Consider the following 15,998-nt stretch of genomic DNA (forward strand, 5'->3'; position numbering starts at 1 on the left):
TATTGTTGGCTCTTTCTCCGTTCAATCATTTATGTTTTTATTTATTATCCAATAATAATAATTATTATATTTTATTCTTTATCCTACCTTGTTATAATAGTTTTACCTATGTACTCCATTTTTTGTAAGTTTATGCGTCAAAATTGTTGATGCGATGACATTATCTAAATAGTATATTCATCAAACAATACAATACAATATAATTGATACGACATACTATATTTACCATTCATTCCCTTTTAGGATCGGTCGTGTTTCTTCTAAGTTTTTGTAAGAGTATCCCTCACTTAGAAACTAGCTACACTGGAACAACTATATACTCTTCAATAACATAATACGATATATTATGAATTACTCCAATAACAACCCTCCAAACATGGACTAGCATTGCCTCATCTATATTAAAATAGTACAAGCATCAAAGAACACAAAAGCCTAATGGCAAAAAGAGAACTTATCACCTAACTATATCAAAAATAGGTGAGACTGTTTAGATGTTTCGGGTTCGAGCCAAAATTCTGTTGAGACCACCAATTTTAAACGAACGTTATAATGCGCGATTCGAATTTAATCGGAATTCAATACAGGTGGAAAACCAAAAAAAAAAAGGTCAAAAATGTCAAAAAAGTCAAAAATAGGATTTAACCATATTAATGAGAAGGGAAAAAAAAAACAAAAGAATATAGAGAAATTGCATTTATTTTCCAATTTAATAGCCTTTGAAGTTTTTCCCCTAACCCTCTCCTTCCCAATCTTGAACACACACGGCACTATAATCTATATCTGCCCTAATATACACACACACACAGTCTCTATTTGTTTTGCCCTAGTCTCGTCTCTCTTGAACCACTCTCTCTGTTTCTTCGCTGTTTTCTCTCTCGCCTTCTCCGTCTCTTTCTCTCTCTGTTTTGTGTGAAGCACTGCGGTTTCATATTGAGAAAAAGGAATTCCATCTATTGTTAAGAATTTGGTATTTTGCCTGTCCCTCGGGCGAAAACAGATATATATAGCGTTATATATATATTTAGAGGGAGTTTTGGTTTGGGGTTATTTAGAGCGGTTAGGGTTTTGTTGGGGATCTTATTGCCTTGATAATCGCTTGTTTTTTTTTTTTTTTTTATAATCATCGTCTATAATCAGTTTGTTTGTGTTCTATTTTGTGATTTTGTGGGCAATATCTAGTTTTATTATCTGGGTTGGTGTAGAAACCCTAAGTTTTGTGGGGGGAAGTTATTGCGGGTCTAGGGTTTGTGGATTTGTGAATTTTTACTCACAATTGGCATGGTGGGTCGGTGAGTTTAGGTTTTGTTTGGTTGATTACTCGTTGAAATCTTGTTGGGTAATGGAAAAGAGGGGTATTTTTTTTCTGTAACTGCTCCTGAAGTAATAATGATAGTCTGATTATTGCACCAATTGTTTCGTCTTCCATCTTTTTTTGGTGAAAGAGATGGAGTAACGGAAGACTTTTTGATTCCTAGGTGTAGTTATTAACCGTTGGAAAAAAACTGGTGTTTATTTTGTTGGCTTTAAATTTGTGAAGTCGAAGGAAGGATTGTGACAGGGGTTAATTTACCTCAAAGATAAAGAGGAAAAGGAAGATGCAAGGTTGATTTTTTGCAGAGGAAACTTGTTTTGGACTAAAATCTGTGAGGGAAGTTGAATTTCTTTTTGGGCAACTTTTAGATAGAGTAATGTGGTTGGTTATTGCAAATTCTTGGATAGATAGGTAAAAATCTGGACAGATTGGTTCAGATAGGAAAAGTCGGTTGAATAAAAGTCTTCTTGTAGAGTAAGCTGATCATGTTCTGCGCCAATGGAAAGGAGTGAACCAGCGTTAGTTCCAGAATGGTTGAGAAGCACTGGAAGTGTTACTGGGGGTGGCTCTTCAAGTCCCCACTTTGCAACCTCTTCTTTGCATTCAGGTACACACTCTGCCCTGCTTGAATTCCTTTCAGTCACATTTATTTTAAGCACGCGTTTAAGTGAAGCATAATGCATATTGAGGATTTATATAGTGACTTATCTATCTTGCGGTTCTGGTTATTTTTGTACTTAAAACTTTAAGCATGACCATATTGTACTTTTGTGTTTCCTTGCTGCAGATGTTACTTTATCCACACTGTCTTCTCGCAATAGATCTCCTAGGAGTGTTAGTGACAAAGATAGCCCGCGTTCTGTGTTTTTGGATCGCAGTTCATCATCAAATTCTAGGCGTAGCTCTAGTGGTACTAGTTCGAAGCATCCGTACAGTAGTTTTAATAGAAATCATCGTGATAAAAATCGGGAAAGAGAGAAAGAAAGACCGGGTACTGTTGATCTATGGGATCATGACACATCCGATCCTCTGGGGAACATCTTAGCTGGTAGAGTTGATAAGAACAGCTTGAGGCGCTCTCAGTCGCTGGTGTCCAGGAAACCTGGTGAGTTCTTGTCCCGCAAGACTGAGGACTCGAAAGGTGGTATTAGTAGCACCCATAGTAGTGGCAATGGTATTCATTCTGGGGGAAGTAGTACTTTTAACGGTAACCAGAAGGCAGCATTTGAGAAAGATTTTCCTTCTCTTGGGATTGAAGAGAGGCAGGTAACCAGAGTTTCATCACCTGGTTTGAGCTCAGCAGTCCAAAGTTTGCCAATTGGAAACTCGGCTTTGCTTGGTGCTGATAAATGGACCTCGGCATTGGCAGAGGTGCCTCCTATAATTGGCAGCATCGGTATGGGGAGCTCAGCTTCTCAACAAAGTGTTGCTGTAGCTCCAACACCTAGCGCTTTAAGTGGGACAGCTAGTCTGAACATGGCTGAAGCATTGTCGCAAGCACCGCCGCGCGCTCGTTCCACCATGCAGGTAATTTTCTTTTTTATTGTTAGTTACTGCCTAATTCTGATAGTTTTGGAGAGATGTTCATCTGTGTTAATTTTGCATGTGTGTAGATCCCTGATAAGACACAGAGGCTTGAGGAATTAGCTATAAAGCAATCCAGACAGTTGATACCTGTGATACCTTCAATGCCTAAAGTTTCGGTATGTTTAATCATGCTGTATGCACATATGCAAAGGCATCTTTTTGATGCATTTTACAGTGTATTAGTTTTTTTCCTTGGGATTTTATCTATATGGGTCATCATTTGTTGGTTTGTTTTTATGTAGCAATAGAAGTTCTAGTCATTTCGGGTTTTTATCCCTCTTTGCAGTTGGGCTATGGATTGTATGCTAATAATCTTTTGTAGTTGTAATTACTTTGATTGATGAGTAGCATAAAATGCGCACACAAATTGAGAAGATTAGCATGATCTCTGTGCAAGAATGACACTCCCAAATTGAGAAGATTAGCATGATCATTTGTCAAGCTTCTTATTCCGTAATATCGACTAATAACATAGTCAATATTATGAAACAAGTTTGTTTAACAAATGATTATGATAGCCAGGGGTTTGTTGGTTTCATGTGTGAATAGAAGTGTAACCAACTTGTGCTGGTTATTGATCTTTGATGTGTCCCAGGGGATTATGAACCCTCTTTTTATGCAAGTACAAGTATTGTTAGTGCTGGGGCCATGGTGTGGTAGTCGGGCATTGTTGACATTTCCTGTTTCCATGTTCTGAATTTTATTAACCTGTACTTGTATAACAAGATTGAAACTCAGTTGGCAATAGATATCCATAGGGTTTGCAAATTTTAAGGGACATTAGGCTATTCAAAATTTCCTCATAAAATAATATACGGCAGTTTATTTTCAACACACAAGCTTTAAATAATTGCAGGGTGTGGCTGCATCTGAATAAAAAAATGTGTTAATTTCATTTTACAAGATAAATCTTCATGCTGTGTTTATGAATTGTCGTATATACTCACGAATCATTGGATGTGTGGATTTTTGTGGTAACTATAATTTATTCACTTCGGGGTTGTCCCCTCTATTCTTGTTGCCAAGGACTTCCATCCTTCCAGCTTCTGGATTCTGCTGAATCTCACAAACAATGTTAATCCTTATGATCCTGATAATTCCCTAACTATTGAGACATTTATCTTGCTTTGTAGACCTTGTCTTTCTTTAATGTTTATCTGAAGTATTTTAAAACCTATGATTCAAACGAGTCAACTTTAATGTTGTTACAACTTCTGCATTGCCTTTAATATCTTTGAATCCACATATTGGTGTATCGGCTGGTTATTGAGTAGAATCATGTAGTACCACCTTTTTTTCTATCCACCTGCTGATGTGCTTGTACATATACATGATTATACTGGTGAAGCTAGAGACCTAGCTTTTACTGAAGAAAAAATGGCAATTATATGATGCGCTGCAGGAATCCAAATCACGGAAAGGTTAATTGCGAAGGGAACTTCTGAGGTGTGATTAACTGGATAATGCTGCTAATTCATCTTGGGGAAACCAGAGTCGTGTATTAAATGATTATGAATTGTGTGTAATGAATTTGGTAGTTGCATGTAAAATTGTCCCTGGACTTTTATCTCCCCCCAATGTAATGTTGTAGCCTTGTGGTTGATCACATTCATTGATTGGTGAATTATTTAGTCTCTTTAATGTTCTTTCGAAAGATAGAAGTATTAGAAATTAAATGGTTACTTGATTATGTTTGACCTATTTATGTGACATTATCCTGTCCCTCTTGCTCACACTCTCTCAGGGAGTGGGTAATCGTGAATGTGTTTAACTTGTTTAAAGAAGCTTGTGACATGAGTGCTTCTTTTGTTGGGAGCTCTAATCCTAGTTCTATTTCACTGGAAAATCAATACTAGAGGACAGACAGAAAGGAATCAAATCTTCAGCTAACTACTGTTACCTAAATTATGCCTACCCTCCTCTAAAGCTCAAACACTATAACATATTTAAGGGCATAATACCTGATGACATTTCTCTGTGCATCTCTCTTGGCGAATGGTTTCGTATTTCCTTCCCTTTGTTTGTTTTCCACAACTTGTTTGTTCTTTCGCTGGCTCTAAAGGAATCACATTACTGAGCTACATTTTAGCCTTTTTTATTTGCTGAACACACATTGCATTTTAGTTTTTGTGTCTTCATGTAGAAAAGAGGAAGCAGGATGTCTACTTGAAATGAGATAGGCTGAAAATCATCTCGCATATTAATTCTATTGGGGAAGCTATTTATTTTCAATTTTAGTTGTATTATCCTCTAGTATTTTGGATATAGAATTTACATACAAAGGGTTAGGCTTGATGGATGGTTGATATCCATATTAATGGGAAGCAATTGTTTCCAGGTATCCAGTTCTGCTGATAAATCAAAGCAACCAAAATCCATAGCTAGGACAAATGAGATGGTTGGAATAACTAAGAGTATGCAGCAACCTTTTTCCTCTCAACTTGCTAATCAGGCTCGTAGTGGACAAGTCAGAGCGGAAGCTCCAGCTACCTCTCATGGCAAAACTCTTCTGGTTCTGAAGTCAGGACGGGAAAATGGTGTCACATCTTTGTCAAAAGAAGCATCAACTCCAGCTAACAACACTGGCAATAAACTAGCTAATTGCCCTCCTGCAGTGGCTCCTTCAGCTCCTGCTGTGACCAGTCCAACTTCAAGGGTAACTTCCCTTGAAACCAAGGCTGCTGCATTGTCACTGAAGCCACGGTCTACTGCAGAGAAGAGATCTTCTCTGTCTCAAGCCCAAAGCAGGAGTGATTTTTTCAATCTAATGAGGAAGAAGACTTCAAATTCTTCTACTGCCCTTCCAGACTCTGGTATGACTTCATCTAACAGTAGGGAGCAGTCTTGTCTCAAAACTAAAGATGAGGATAGTGCCTCTTTGAGTCCTTGTGTTTCTGAAAATGGAAGTGAGAGAACCAGCAATGGAGACCCTCATGAAGCTCAAAACCATGTTCAAAGACATAATGATGTTGAGGAGAACAACTCGCCCATAAATGGATCGGTATATCCAGATGAAAAAGAGGCTGCTTTCCTACGTTCTCTTGGTTGGGATGAAAATGCTGTGGAAGAGGAAGGCCTGACAGAGGAAGAGATTAATGCTTTTTATCAGGAGGTAATTAACTCTAATTGCTGTTTTTGTATGTTATATATCACTTCCGACGTGACATTAGTTATGTTAAAGATACTCCATGATTAAGTTTGAAACCTGAGTGTTTGATACTAGTGAGGTTTCTTGGAGATGATTCATTGCATACTGTACCTTAACATGACCATAGAAAGTTAGTTGTCTACAGTTCTTAATAGATGCTCTCCTTTTATGTTGTTCTGCTGTGGGACTTGCAGTCTACTTCTGAAATTAGACATGCTTTCTTTGACTTAATTTTGGAGCAGTGTTAAGTAACCTTTGGGTGGGGGGTGGGGGGGGGGTCTCAATTTAAAGTCAAAATTTACATTGAAGAGAAAGCTCTTTTTTCACTGACTCTGTTTGACTAATTTTGTAATGCAACCCCTGCAATTGCAGTATATGAAACTGAAGCCATCCTTGAAGGTTTACAAAGGTGCCCAGCCAAAGTGTTTGATGCTGCCTGAGTTGCACTTGGCTACTAATCCTGGAACTGCCTCTTCCAATTCGACTTCATCTGAATCTGATGCTTGAATATAGTGATTTCTCACCTATTTGGGGGATGCATACAGTTTGGTTTGTCAAGAGATACATGTCTTTTTTTTTTTTAATGGTCTCTTTTTGTTTGGAGGATCTCTGATGTATCTGTTCACAAGTGGAGGGTGGCTTTTGGAATTTTGAAGGTGCAGAGAAGAGAAATAAGTTAGTCTGCTGCTGTCCTGCTGGCTCAAAAGAAAGCTAAGGTAGCGTTTTATAAGTAGAAGTTAGGAAAATGTTAGTCTGCAGTGGATGATGCTGGGCAAATTGCTTCTTTTTGGAAATTTTTTTTGTGCTTTTCCTTTCCAGTGCTCATTTGAAAAGGAAAGAGAAGGTTTTAAGTTGTTTTGGTCAATTTTACGGGGAAGAAGGAAAATTGCAAAGTTCATTATAGAATTTTCTTTTCAGCCAAAATCTCATAATCGCATAGCTCATGTTGATATCATCCCAGCTATTATTATATTTTCTTTACTTTTTGTCTATGTTTCTTTTTTGTCATATTGATATTTTCAATTGCAATCCGCTGAGTAGTTTTAATGGACGTAGACATGTAGTAAATGGTAATGACCTGGGTAGGGAAGATGCTATTTTAGGGTATTTACTGCATGCATACATCATTTCTGTGTTGCTCTAACTGGTAGCTCTGTTGTTGGAGCATGTATTCTACCCCTCGGGTTTTCTTTGAGTTGTAGTAGGTAGAAAATGGCTTGTTGAATCGGTACTAGTCAAAGTTCAACAGGTAATGAATGATGCTGATTCTTTTGGAAGAAAATAACTCCACGAGCTTTAGATGATTACAACAACAACAACATACCCAGTGTAATCCCACTAGGTGGGGTCTGGAGAGGGTAGAGTGTACGCAGACCTTGCCACTACCTCGTAGAGGTAGAGAGGCTGTTTCCGAGAGACCCTCCGCTCGAGCTTTATATGATTGACAAACCTAAATTGAGTGAAGATATTGGGGGAACAAAAATGGTTTCTTCAATTCGCCAGGTAGTTCTGGCTTTGGGTGTGGCTATCAAAGTTTACCTATATTTCAACAACAAATTTGTTCAACCATACAGTGTTCAAAAGCCGTTGATCTAAGTTATTTAGGTTCGTCTTAAAACAAAAGTGTTTGATAATATGTATAATAATTAAGAAATCTTAGAGTGTTACACTAATCTCAATTCATAATATGTTGCAATAATTAAGAACTTTAGTATGTTTTAGTGCCCAGAATTATTTTGTTACTTCGGCTCAAGACTATTATTCTCACATGTAGTTAGTTTTATAAAGAAAAGGCCACTATGGATGGAATTAGGAAAACATTTTAATTTCACCTAATTGATACTATGAAAATTGTCTATTTTGATTTTAGACATGTTTACCTTGATTCAAACGAAGAGGACTACAATCATATTTTGTTCAAGGATGTTATAGACATTGGTGATATTGAATGGACTGCCAACTTTAGTTTAAACTTTTATGGCATTTTTTTTTTACGTGGCAAATCATATGTAGATTGATAAGTGGTATTGGTGTAGTTGTTTCCCCCGGCCAATTGATAAATTGAGCTCGAGTTGGGTGCATCTCTCGAAAGGGCTACAAGTGTTAATGATCCTTTTACACGACAATTTCGTCTTTCTCGACATGTTATCTTTATTGAACTTACTACAAAGCATGGGGTGTTGTTTAGATTTCCTGTGATCAATGGTGGTGCTACCCTTGTCGAGGAGCGTTAAGCAACACTTCTCCGTTGAAAATTACATTGTATAAATAGGTAAAATTTTGATTTTATACTAGTATATATTAATGTTGACATCTTTTGGCACAACGTGAAGAATTAGATCAATGGTTGGGGGCTGCAAAATCTCTCAATCGTTGGTAGGTCAGCTGTCCAAACTACTTTATATTTTGACACATTTCAACAAAAATTCTGGCTGCCATTGCTTGTAATGGTGGGCTATTATGTTCCCTTGTCACCCCTTAGAGGAGAGCGGTGAAACTATCGAAAAATTTATGTGAGACAATACTAGAAATCTTCGATCTAATAGAATCAACAAGATTCGGGTAATCAAAGTGATCAACTTAGGGGAAGTTTTACAATCATATGTAGATTGATCAGTGGTGTTGGTGTAGTTGTTGCTCTTGACCAATCTTACATTCTCCAAGTCAAAGGGGAATATGGTCAAAGTAGTTGTTTCACTATGAATTTTTTTTTACTCTATTCATAAAAATTTGTTTGACTATAAATTTTTTAAATACTATTTGAAGTTGTATTAGAAATTTTGAAAATAATTCAATAATATGTTTTCACTTTTTAACCATTACTTGGTTTTTAATTATTGTCCCAACTTTTTTATTTTACGAAAAAATCCTATTTATTTCAGCTATTATTACATTATTAATTCAATATTTACTTAATAATCCTATGATGTTGGAGTTGTTTAAGCTTTTGCATTTCCTTTATCAATTTTTGAAAGAGAGATTGATTGTTGATGCTTATTTTTTCATGTTAGTCATCAAAGTTGATCCCTAAAATAAAATAAAATAAAAAAGTCATCAAAGTTGAACTTGGTTGCATTTGACATATATGGTAGCCATTTAATGAAATTTGCTGTTTGATTTTAGCTTATAGCAAAATGATTCGTGGTGTGGCTGCTCGTTTTGCTTCTGGCAAAATAATTTAATTTTGGATAGGAGTAATAGATTTGACCTCTATTTCCTCTTCTCTATTTGTTCATCTTTCTGATGGTGAAGGAAGGAATTATGAATAGACTTGAGCCCTCATTGTCCAGGCACAACGACATAATTATCAAGGGCATGCTCTACAACTGAACTAATAGCCTGAACGATTGTCGACCATCAAATTCTCTAGTCTGCAATATTCACCCTGGCATAGGGGTGTTTAAATTCGAACCGTAACTGATAAGCCAACCGTAAAATTTTCTTATTGTCTTATTGGTATTGGATTATTGAATAAACGGTTGGTGAACGAATTAGAATTTTCTAATTAACGGCTTATTGGTGTGGGGGTGGATTATTTAATTTTCTTATCGGATAAATCGATAACCCGTTAAGAGTTACCATATATACTTACAATTTTAACTTAGGTATATCAACATCATTTATTATTTTTCCGTAATATATAATTATATATTGTTAGTCCTAAAGTCTTGAAGCCAAAAATTTGAATACCTATTTACTTTTTCATTATTAACTATTACATTACTATAATCTATATATTTTTTGTAATATAGAAGAATTTTATAGTTAAATTGCACTTAACAGTAATCTTTTTAAAAGGTACAGTCATGGAGAAAAATTATAGAGATTGGCCGATACACCATTTGATAACCGTCCGATAAGTGTTAATCCGTTATCAAACCAACTAATATCTAATAGTTTGGATAGCAGATAAGTAAATTTAAAACCCGATTTCCAATTGGCCAAACCGTTAATCAAAATTATCTGTCCGATTCATCCGGCTGAATGATTCCCTTAGTTTTAAGAAATTAGTGGTTTAAATCATATTTTAAAATATAAGTTTTTTTAAAAAAATTTCAGCTTCATTGGCTTGTACTCCACTTTTAGTTGTGCATCGAGTAAAGGGTATTATAGTCATTTTTCCTTGTGGATATATAGTCATCATGACTTTTACCTAAAATCAGAATCAAACTCCATTTCTCCATTTTCAGATCTGATTTTCCCCATCCTGTAGCAACTCAAACCCTAGCTCAATCAATCGACAATCCAATCCATGACATCTTCTTCTTTTGCAAGTGTTTCACAAGTTCCTCCATGTAAATACGATTTGGATCAATCAGAAATGGCCAATCTAAAAGGCTGTGACATACTCAATCGGTGAGTTAAAAAAATACTGTAACTGGTATAATTTGTAGATTTGTTTGTTGAAACTTGAGAACAGTTTGAAATGAGTTAATTAAATAGAATCAGCACTAAATCATCTAAGAAAAGAGAGATTATACATGTGTCTTATCAATTGGAAGTTATACTTTCATTCATTTAATTCGATTTTATCCTTTTATCATATTGATGTGATTAGACTTTTGTCTGATTTATGGATGCCAATTATAGGAAAGTAGTTCTAAATCTTGTTAACAATCTTGTTGGTTTTGTTGTAGGGTTGAATCAGGAAGCATTAAGTGGATTGTTGGCCAAATGTCTTCATTATGTAAGCTTCTCTTATCATCTTCCCGAGATGTTGCGGGTATAAATGTTGATTTACGGCAAGTGAAATCCTTGCTATGGATGAGTATTAATGATATTCGAATTGTTGGTATTTGGGGTATGGAAGGAGTTGGAAAGATAATGATTTTTGTTTTCTTGCGGATGTTAAAGAATGCAAAAACAGAATGCGTTCTTCGCGAGGAATCCTAGTTGGTTTGGTAATGACAGCAGAATTACTGCAACAACTAGAGACAAACATTTGATAGTGAAAAATGTCGTAGTATATGAAGTGGCTACACTTAGATTAAAAAACATTTTGAGTGTAGTCATGGATGATTTGATAAGAGTTCAAATGTGAAATCTCAATAGTAGAGGAGGAGAAGCTTCAATCAGAGCGAAATGTAGGTTTGTTTCTTGGAGCATGTGTATCCTCTTGATATTGGTTGGTTGGTTTGGTAATGGCAGTAGAATTATTGCAACAACTAGAGACAAACGTTTGATAGGGAAGAATGTCATAGTATAGAGTGAAACATAGGTTTGTTTCTTGGAGCATTTGTATCCTCTCGAGGTTGAGTGGTTGGTTTGGTAATAGCAGTAGAATTATTGCAACAACTAGAGACAAGCGTTTGATAGGGAAGAATGTCGTAGTATATGAAGTGACTATACTTAAATTACAAAATGCTATGTATGTAGCCATGGATTCTTTGATAAGAGTTCAAATGTGAAATCTCGCCATTAGAGGAGGAGAAACTCTAATGAGAGCAAAAACTAGGTTTTCTGGGAGCAGTTGTATCCTCTCAAGCCTGAGTTACATTTGCTCCCTAAATTGATTTAGAAATCATAGAAAGAATAATGCGATCAATTTTGGATTGCGTTCATGGTTTGGAATCCCGGTGTAACAAATATGGTGCCAGAGAATCGATTGCTCACAAAGATTGACCATGAAGTTATTCTATCGCTCAATCAATATGCTTTCAAAAAGAAATTCTAGTTAAGAGTTTTGAGAAACTCCCATGGGAAACAGTAAATCATGCTAAAGACCTTCCTTTTAGCCTTGAAAGTGTGGGTTTCTTTTGTGCATAGGAAAGGTGTAACTACACAATGTAGTGCTAAAGAGAGAATGAAGAAAAACTTGGGATAAGAAATTGTTGGACAACTCAAAATAAGCTATGGAGTGGAGTCCATAGAGCAAGAGGTATTTCTAGATATAGTATATTTCTTTCGAGGGTATGATGAATATTACATCATAAAAAATTAAAATCCTTGTGAGTTCTGGATTTGAATTTGCTATTGGATTGAGTGTCCTAATTGAAAAATTTCGTGGTTGTTTTTCTTGAGTTCATCTCAGTGGAATATACAATTGAAATGCATGAAAAGTCTCGTTTTCTTCTCCGGAGAATATACAATTGACAGCATGATTTGATACAAGATATGGGTAGATATGTAGTTACTATGAAAATGATCTTGGAGAATGGAGAACATCGGAGACCATGGTGCGGTGATGATCAACAATACAAGTAAGCTAAACAATGCAATATTACTTAGTTCTTTAAAAATCCAAGGGCCTATTGAATAAATGGAAATCATTTTTTCTTCTAGTATCCTGCTCTTGCAATGAAGCATTTTGGTTTTACTATAATAGAAAACAAAACTATGGAATAAATTGCTTAGCAAACAAAGTTTCGTTTACTTGCAACATTTTTCTTTGAAACAACCTAACCTGAACGGTACCTTAAATTTGACAGTGGTGCTCCCCAAGAAACTGCTAGTGCAATAACACAAACACCTGCATGAGGGCATTTGACTTGTAATATATTTTTGTGCTACTTTCCATTTGCTACTTAAAAAAACAGGAAGACAATCTTTTTTGACAGATCTACTTTGGTTTGTCGGGGATGGCTATCCTTTGGGATCACTTCCAGCTAATTTGAACCAAAAGACTTGTTCGTCTTTGATTCACACGGAGTTCCTTCCATTAATTATGAAGAGAGGAATAAAGGTACTGAGAATTCCAGCTATTTGTTGATACATTGTCCAGTAGAATAGCTAGAGACATCTAGAGTATGTTTATGTTTACCTTTCATTAGTTGTAGCCATTGGGAAGTAAAGAAAAATCCAACAATCTAATAAGACCAGATTCACTAGCAGCTCCTACATACATTTATTTTTGCAGTTTCTAACATCTTGAGCTCGGCTATCTAGCGAACCCTATGGAGATGAATCGAAGATACTTTGTGGGGCTGCAACACCTGTTGTTATCTACACGGGGTTTCTTATGAATCTGCTTTCCGGTGTAATTGCAGTGATGTTAATTACTGATAGATAAGAACCAAAGATTAGGTGTTAAATCACATTTTGGATTTTTATCGTTTCTTTTTGAGTTTTATGCATGAACCATATACTTTTTTTCTGTAACTTCATACTTCCACTGTATGCCGCAAATCAATAGAATCTTTCTTCTTGTTGATTATGCAATGGTAATAAAAACGAACTGATGGTTGTAATTCATTGGTAATACTTGATGAAATTATACAAAATGTGAAGAAGATTGGATGTTGGTTTGGAAGTCAAAATACAGAGCTGAAGTCGACAGGGAAAATCATCACTGCACTAATGTATATTACATGTATATCAAACATACCTGATATATAGGAGTGTGTATCGGTCGGTTCGGTTTTTAGTATTATTAGTTTTTGGTTTTTTAATATGCTAAATCGATAACCAAACCAAATAAGATATTTGCTATCAGTTTTCAGTTTATCAGTTTTTGGTGTTTAACGGTTTGGTTTTCGGTTTAACCAATAAGAAAATGCTTTCAGAACAAATATATATATGAATTGTCCAACAATCTGATATGAAATAAAAAAGAGAAATCAAATTACTCATTTGAGTACAAAAATTCTACTTAGTGTAGTAAGTATAGCAAATACTCACAATTCACAATCCTAGTTGTCGCCTAATCCTTACCATCGTCATTGCAAACCCTAACATATGCAAATAGATATAAACAGTATGTTTATTCTAATGGGCCAAACATGAGCTAAGGATACTAGACATATTAGAGCTGAGCCCAAATGCAGAGCTTACTAGAAAAAATTCATATAGGTAAATGCTAATGTACCCTAATCTTCTTTTAGTTGAAAAACTGAAGGTCAATGCTTGGAGATAGCAACAGACTCACTCGAGATAATTAATTTTTTTTAAGGCATACTCACACAAATATTTTAAATGAATGCAAGGAGTTGATTAATCAGGTATGAGCCTCGAAAAAATAAGATGGCAGACCTGCTAGCTAAAGAAAGTCAGAAGATGAAATTGGACTAGCTTTTTGAGGAATGAAAAGTTCCATCTATGTTTGTTTGGACGATACTAGAAGCAGAAAAAGTAGGAATTCTTCTTTCTAAGGCCTAATAAGTATCAATGTAAATTTAATTGTAACCTCATTATGTGCTTGAACAATCGTGCGTTAGTAATACAACCATCTTTGTTTGTATCGATGCTTAATAGTACGATATAATACCTCCTCTTTTAACCAAGCTAAAAATTATGTACCCTAATTTACTACTTTTATGAATTATGATACTTATATTTTTCTTATGCTATCACTATTACTAGTAAAATTAGCATGTGAATTTTCATATCCAATAATTACACTATATATCATATAAAAACGTAACGATAAGAAAGTATATATTCCAATGCCAGGTTAATTCTTTACTATATTAGTTGTCACATCTCTTTGATGTAATTGGTTAAAATAAAAATGTGAATACGTAATAATAAAAACCATATATGTAAGTTTATCCATTATTCTTCTTTTCTGAATTAAAATTTGGACTCCATAACGCCACAACTTACAAGATTAAAACAAGAGCTTTCTTAGTTGACATTTTGATTACAATTTGATCAAATTATACTCTAAAGAAGAAGAAAAAAAAATGCTCTTGGAAATTATTCATGTGCCCTCCAAATAAGTGATTCATTATTTACTTGTGTAATTAGGATATATATATATATATATATATATAGACACTTTCTCCTCCGTTCATTTTTACTTTTTCATGTTTAACTTGACATAATATTTCTTAAGATAACATAAATATAAACTGATAAATTATTTCTTAATTTTTCAAACTAAACATTCCTAATTGATATAATGAACAAGTAAAAATGAACAAATAAAATACTATTCTTAATACTCGCCAAATAATGAGTACATATTAACTCATGCTTCCCACGAATTAAATAAGGAAAATTTCCTCAGAGTCATGACCTACTACTATGATCTATTAATTTTAATTTAAGGAATAGAGTTGATCAAGTTATTTCTAAAGAAAAAAAAAAGGACTATGGATCGGACCTCTTCAAAAATATAAATAAATATTTATAAGAAAATGACAGCACAAATAAATTTGTCATTGTCCTAAAGACAGCTTTGCATACATTATGTTCCAAAGACATTGTAAATTTTTTAATAAATATTTGAGAATTAATATTAATATAACCATCCAATGTTTAGGGATGAGGCCCCCTTTCCCAAACTCTATGGACAATTAAATATATTCTTTACTTTTTATGTTTTGTAGGGATGGTGATGCGGAGGGACGAGAATAGAGGAAATTTTATTATTAATATTTTTACAAAAATTAATTATTCGGCGTTTGATGATAAATTGCAAATATTTTTCACTCTATTTGAAATTTATAGAGTTTGAATTAAAGATAGAGTTATGTTTAGAATAATATTTTGTCGAAACTTTCGACAGAGGTCATCTCGATAAAAGTAAGTCCCATACCAAAGCTCTGTTTTAAGTCAAAATCCACAAAATAGCTCAAAATGAGCTCGGAAATCTTCGGCCAACACTAAAGGTCCTTCAAGACCAAGCTTGACGTTTCAAAGTTAAGAGAACCGTCATAATTGCATTCTTTAGGCTGTTTACCTGAAGTTTTGATCAAAGTCTATCGTTCAAATTTCAAAAGTTCCAAAACATGAAAACTTGCATAAAATCAAAGGAACGACTAGGAGATCGAACGGTCAGTCCCAACAAGTCATATATAAATGACTTGGGATCGCTAAAGAAACGCTCTAAATGCCGAAAATAACGCAATACAAGAAAAATGACCTAAAAGATTATTACATATGATACTTAAATACAACTTCAAAAATGAAAAATTAGTCGAAAAATAAATTACTATAATTTATTTTCTGAATTTCGAAATACAACTTAAAGTTGGATTTGAAAATACCATGACCAAACATTATTTT

General features: G+C 34.7%; 2 protein-coding genes and 1 non-coding gene across 6 annotated transcripts; all 3 read left to right on the forward strand.

Annotated features, from left to right (window-relative positions):
* Window positions 1-745: 745 nt before the first annotated feature.
* Window positions 746-7,031, forward strand: LOC125844405 (uncharacterized). The gene is made up of 5 exons (XM_049523723.1): window positions 746-1,922; window positions 2,103-2,842; window positions 2,929-3,018; window positions 5,241-6,014; window positions 6,423-7,031. The coding sequence occupies exons 1-5, from the start codon at window positions 1,814-1,816 to the stop codon at window positions 6,555-6,557; spliced, it is 1,848 nt and encodes a 615-aa protein (XP_049379680.1). The 5' UTR covers window positions 746-1,813; the 3' UTR covers window positions 6,558-7,031.
* LOC125846165 (U6 spliceosomal RNA) lies at window positions 3,231-3,336 on the forward strand. Its single transcript, XR_007444324.1, has one exon. It is a non-coding gene; the product is annotated as a U6 spliceosomal RNA (small nuclear RNA).
* Window positions 7,032-10,240: 3,209 nt separating the features above from the next.
* Window positions 10,241-13,307, forward strand: LOC125844448 (TMV resistance protein N-like). 4 transcript variants are annotated; one of them, XR_007444147.1, is made up of 4 exons: window positions 10,263-10,406; window positions 10,688-12,250; window positions 12,608-12,732; window positions 12,907-13,295. XR_007444147.1 is itself a non-coding variant. In XM_049523764.1 (2 exons), exons 1-2 carry the CDS (start codon window positions 10,303-10,305, stop codon window positions 10,941-10,943), a joined length of 360 nt encoding a protein of 119 aa, XP_049379721.1. In that variant the 5' UTR covers window positions 10,263-10,302; the 3' UTR covers window positions 10,944-12,377. The 4 variants fall into 4 exon arrangements, 1 of the variants encoding a protein (XP_049379721.1); XR_007444145.1 differs by having other exon boundaries at window positions 10,688-11,928; window positions 12,082-12,250; window positions 12,608-13,291; XR_007444146.1 differs by having other exon boundaries at window positions 10,241-10,406; window positions 12,608-13,307.
* The last annotated feature ends 2,691 nt before the right edge of the window (window positions 13,308-15,998 follow it).

The sequence above is a fragment of the Solanum stenotomum genome, chromosome 11, assembly GCF_019186545.1.
Source record: "Solanum stenotomum isolate F172 chromosome 11, ASM1918654v1, whole genome shotgun sequence".
In the NCBI taxonomy this organism is placed as follows: Eukaryota; Viridiplantae; Streptophyta; class Magnoliopsida; order Solanales; family Solanaceae; genus Solanum; species Solanum stenotomum.

Excerpts from the sequence above, each read along its gene's own strand:
- LOC125844405 (XM_049523723.1), top strand. The coding sequence starts at position 1,814 with ATGGAAAGGAGTGAACCAGCGTTAGTTCCAGAATGGTTGAGAAGCACT. Across the intron at positions 2,843-2,928 it reads GCGCTCGTTCCACCATGCAG|ATCCCTGATAAGACACAGAG; the intron begins GTAATTTTCTTT and ends GCATGTGTGTAG. Across the intron at positions 6,015-6,422 it reads TTAATGCTTTTTATCAGGAG|TATATGAAACTGAAGCCATC; the intron begins GTAATTAACTCT and ends CTGCAATTGCAG.
- LOC125844448 (XM_049523764.1), top strand. The coding sequence starts at position 10,303 with ATGACATCTTCTTCTTTTGCAAGTGTTTCACAAGTTCCTCCATGTAAA. Across the intron at positions 10,407-10,687 it reads GGCTGTGACATACTCAATCG|GGTTGAATCAGGAAGCATTA; the intron begins GTGAGTTAAAAA and ends GTTTTGTTGTAG.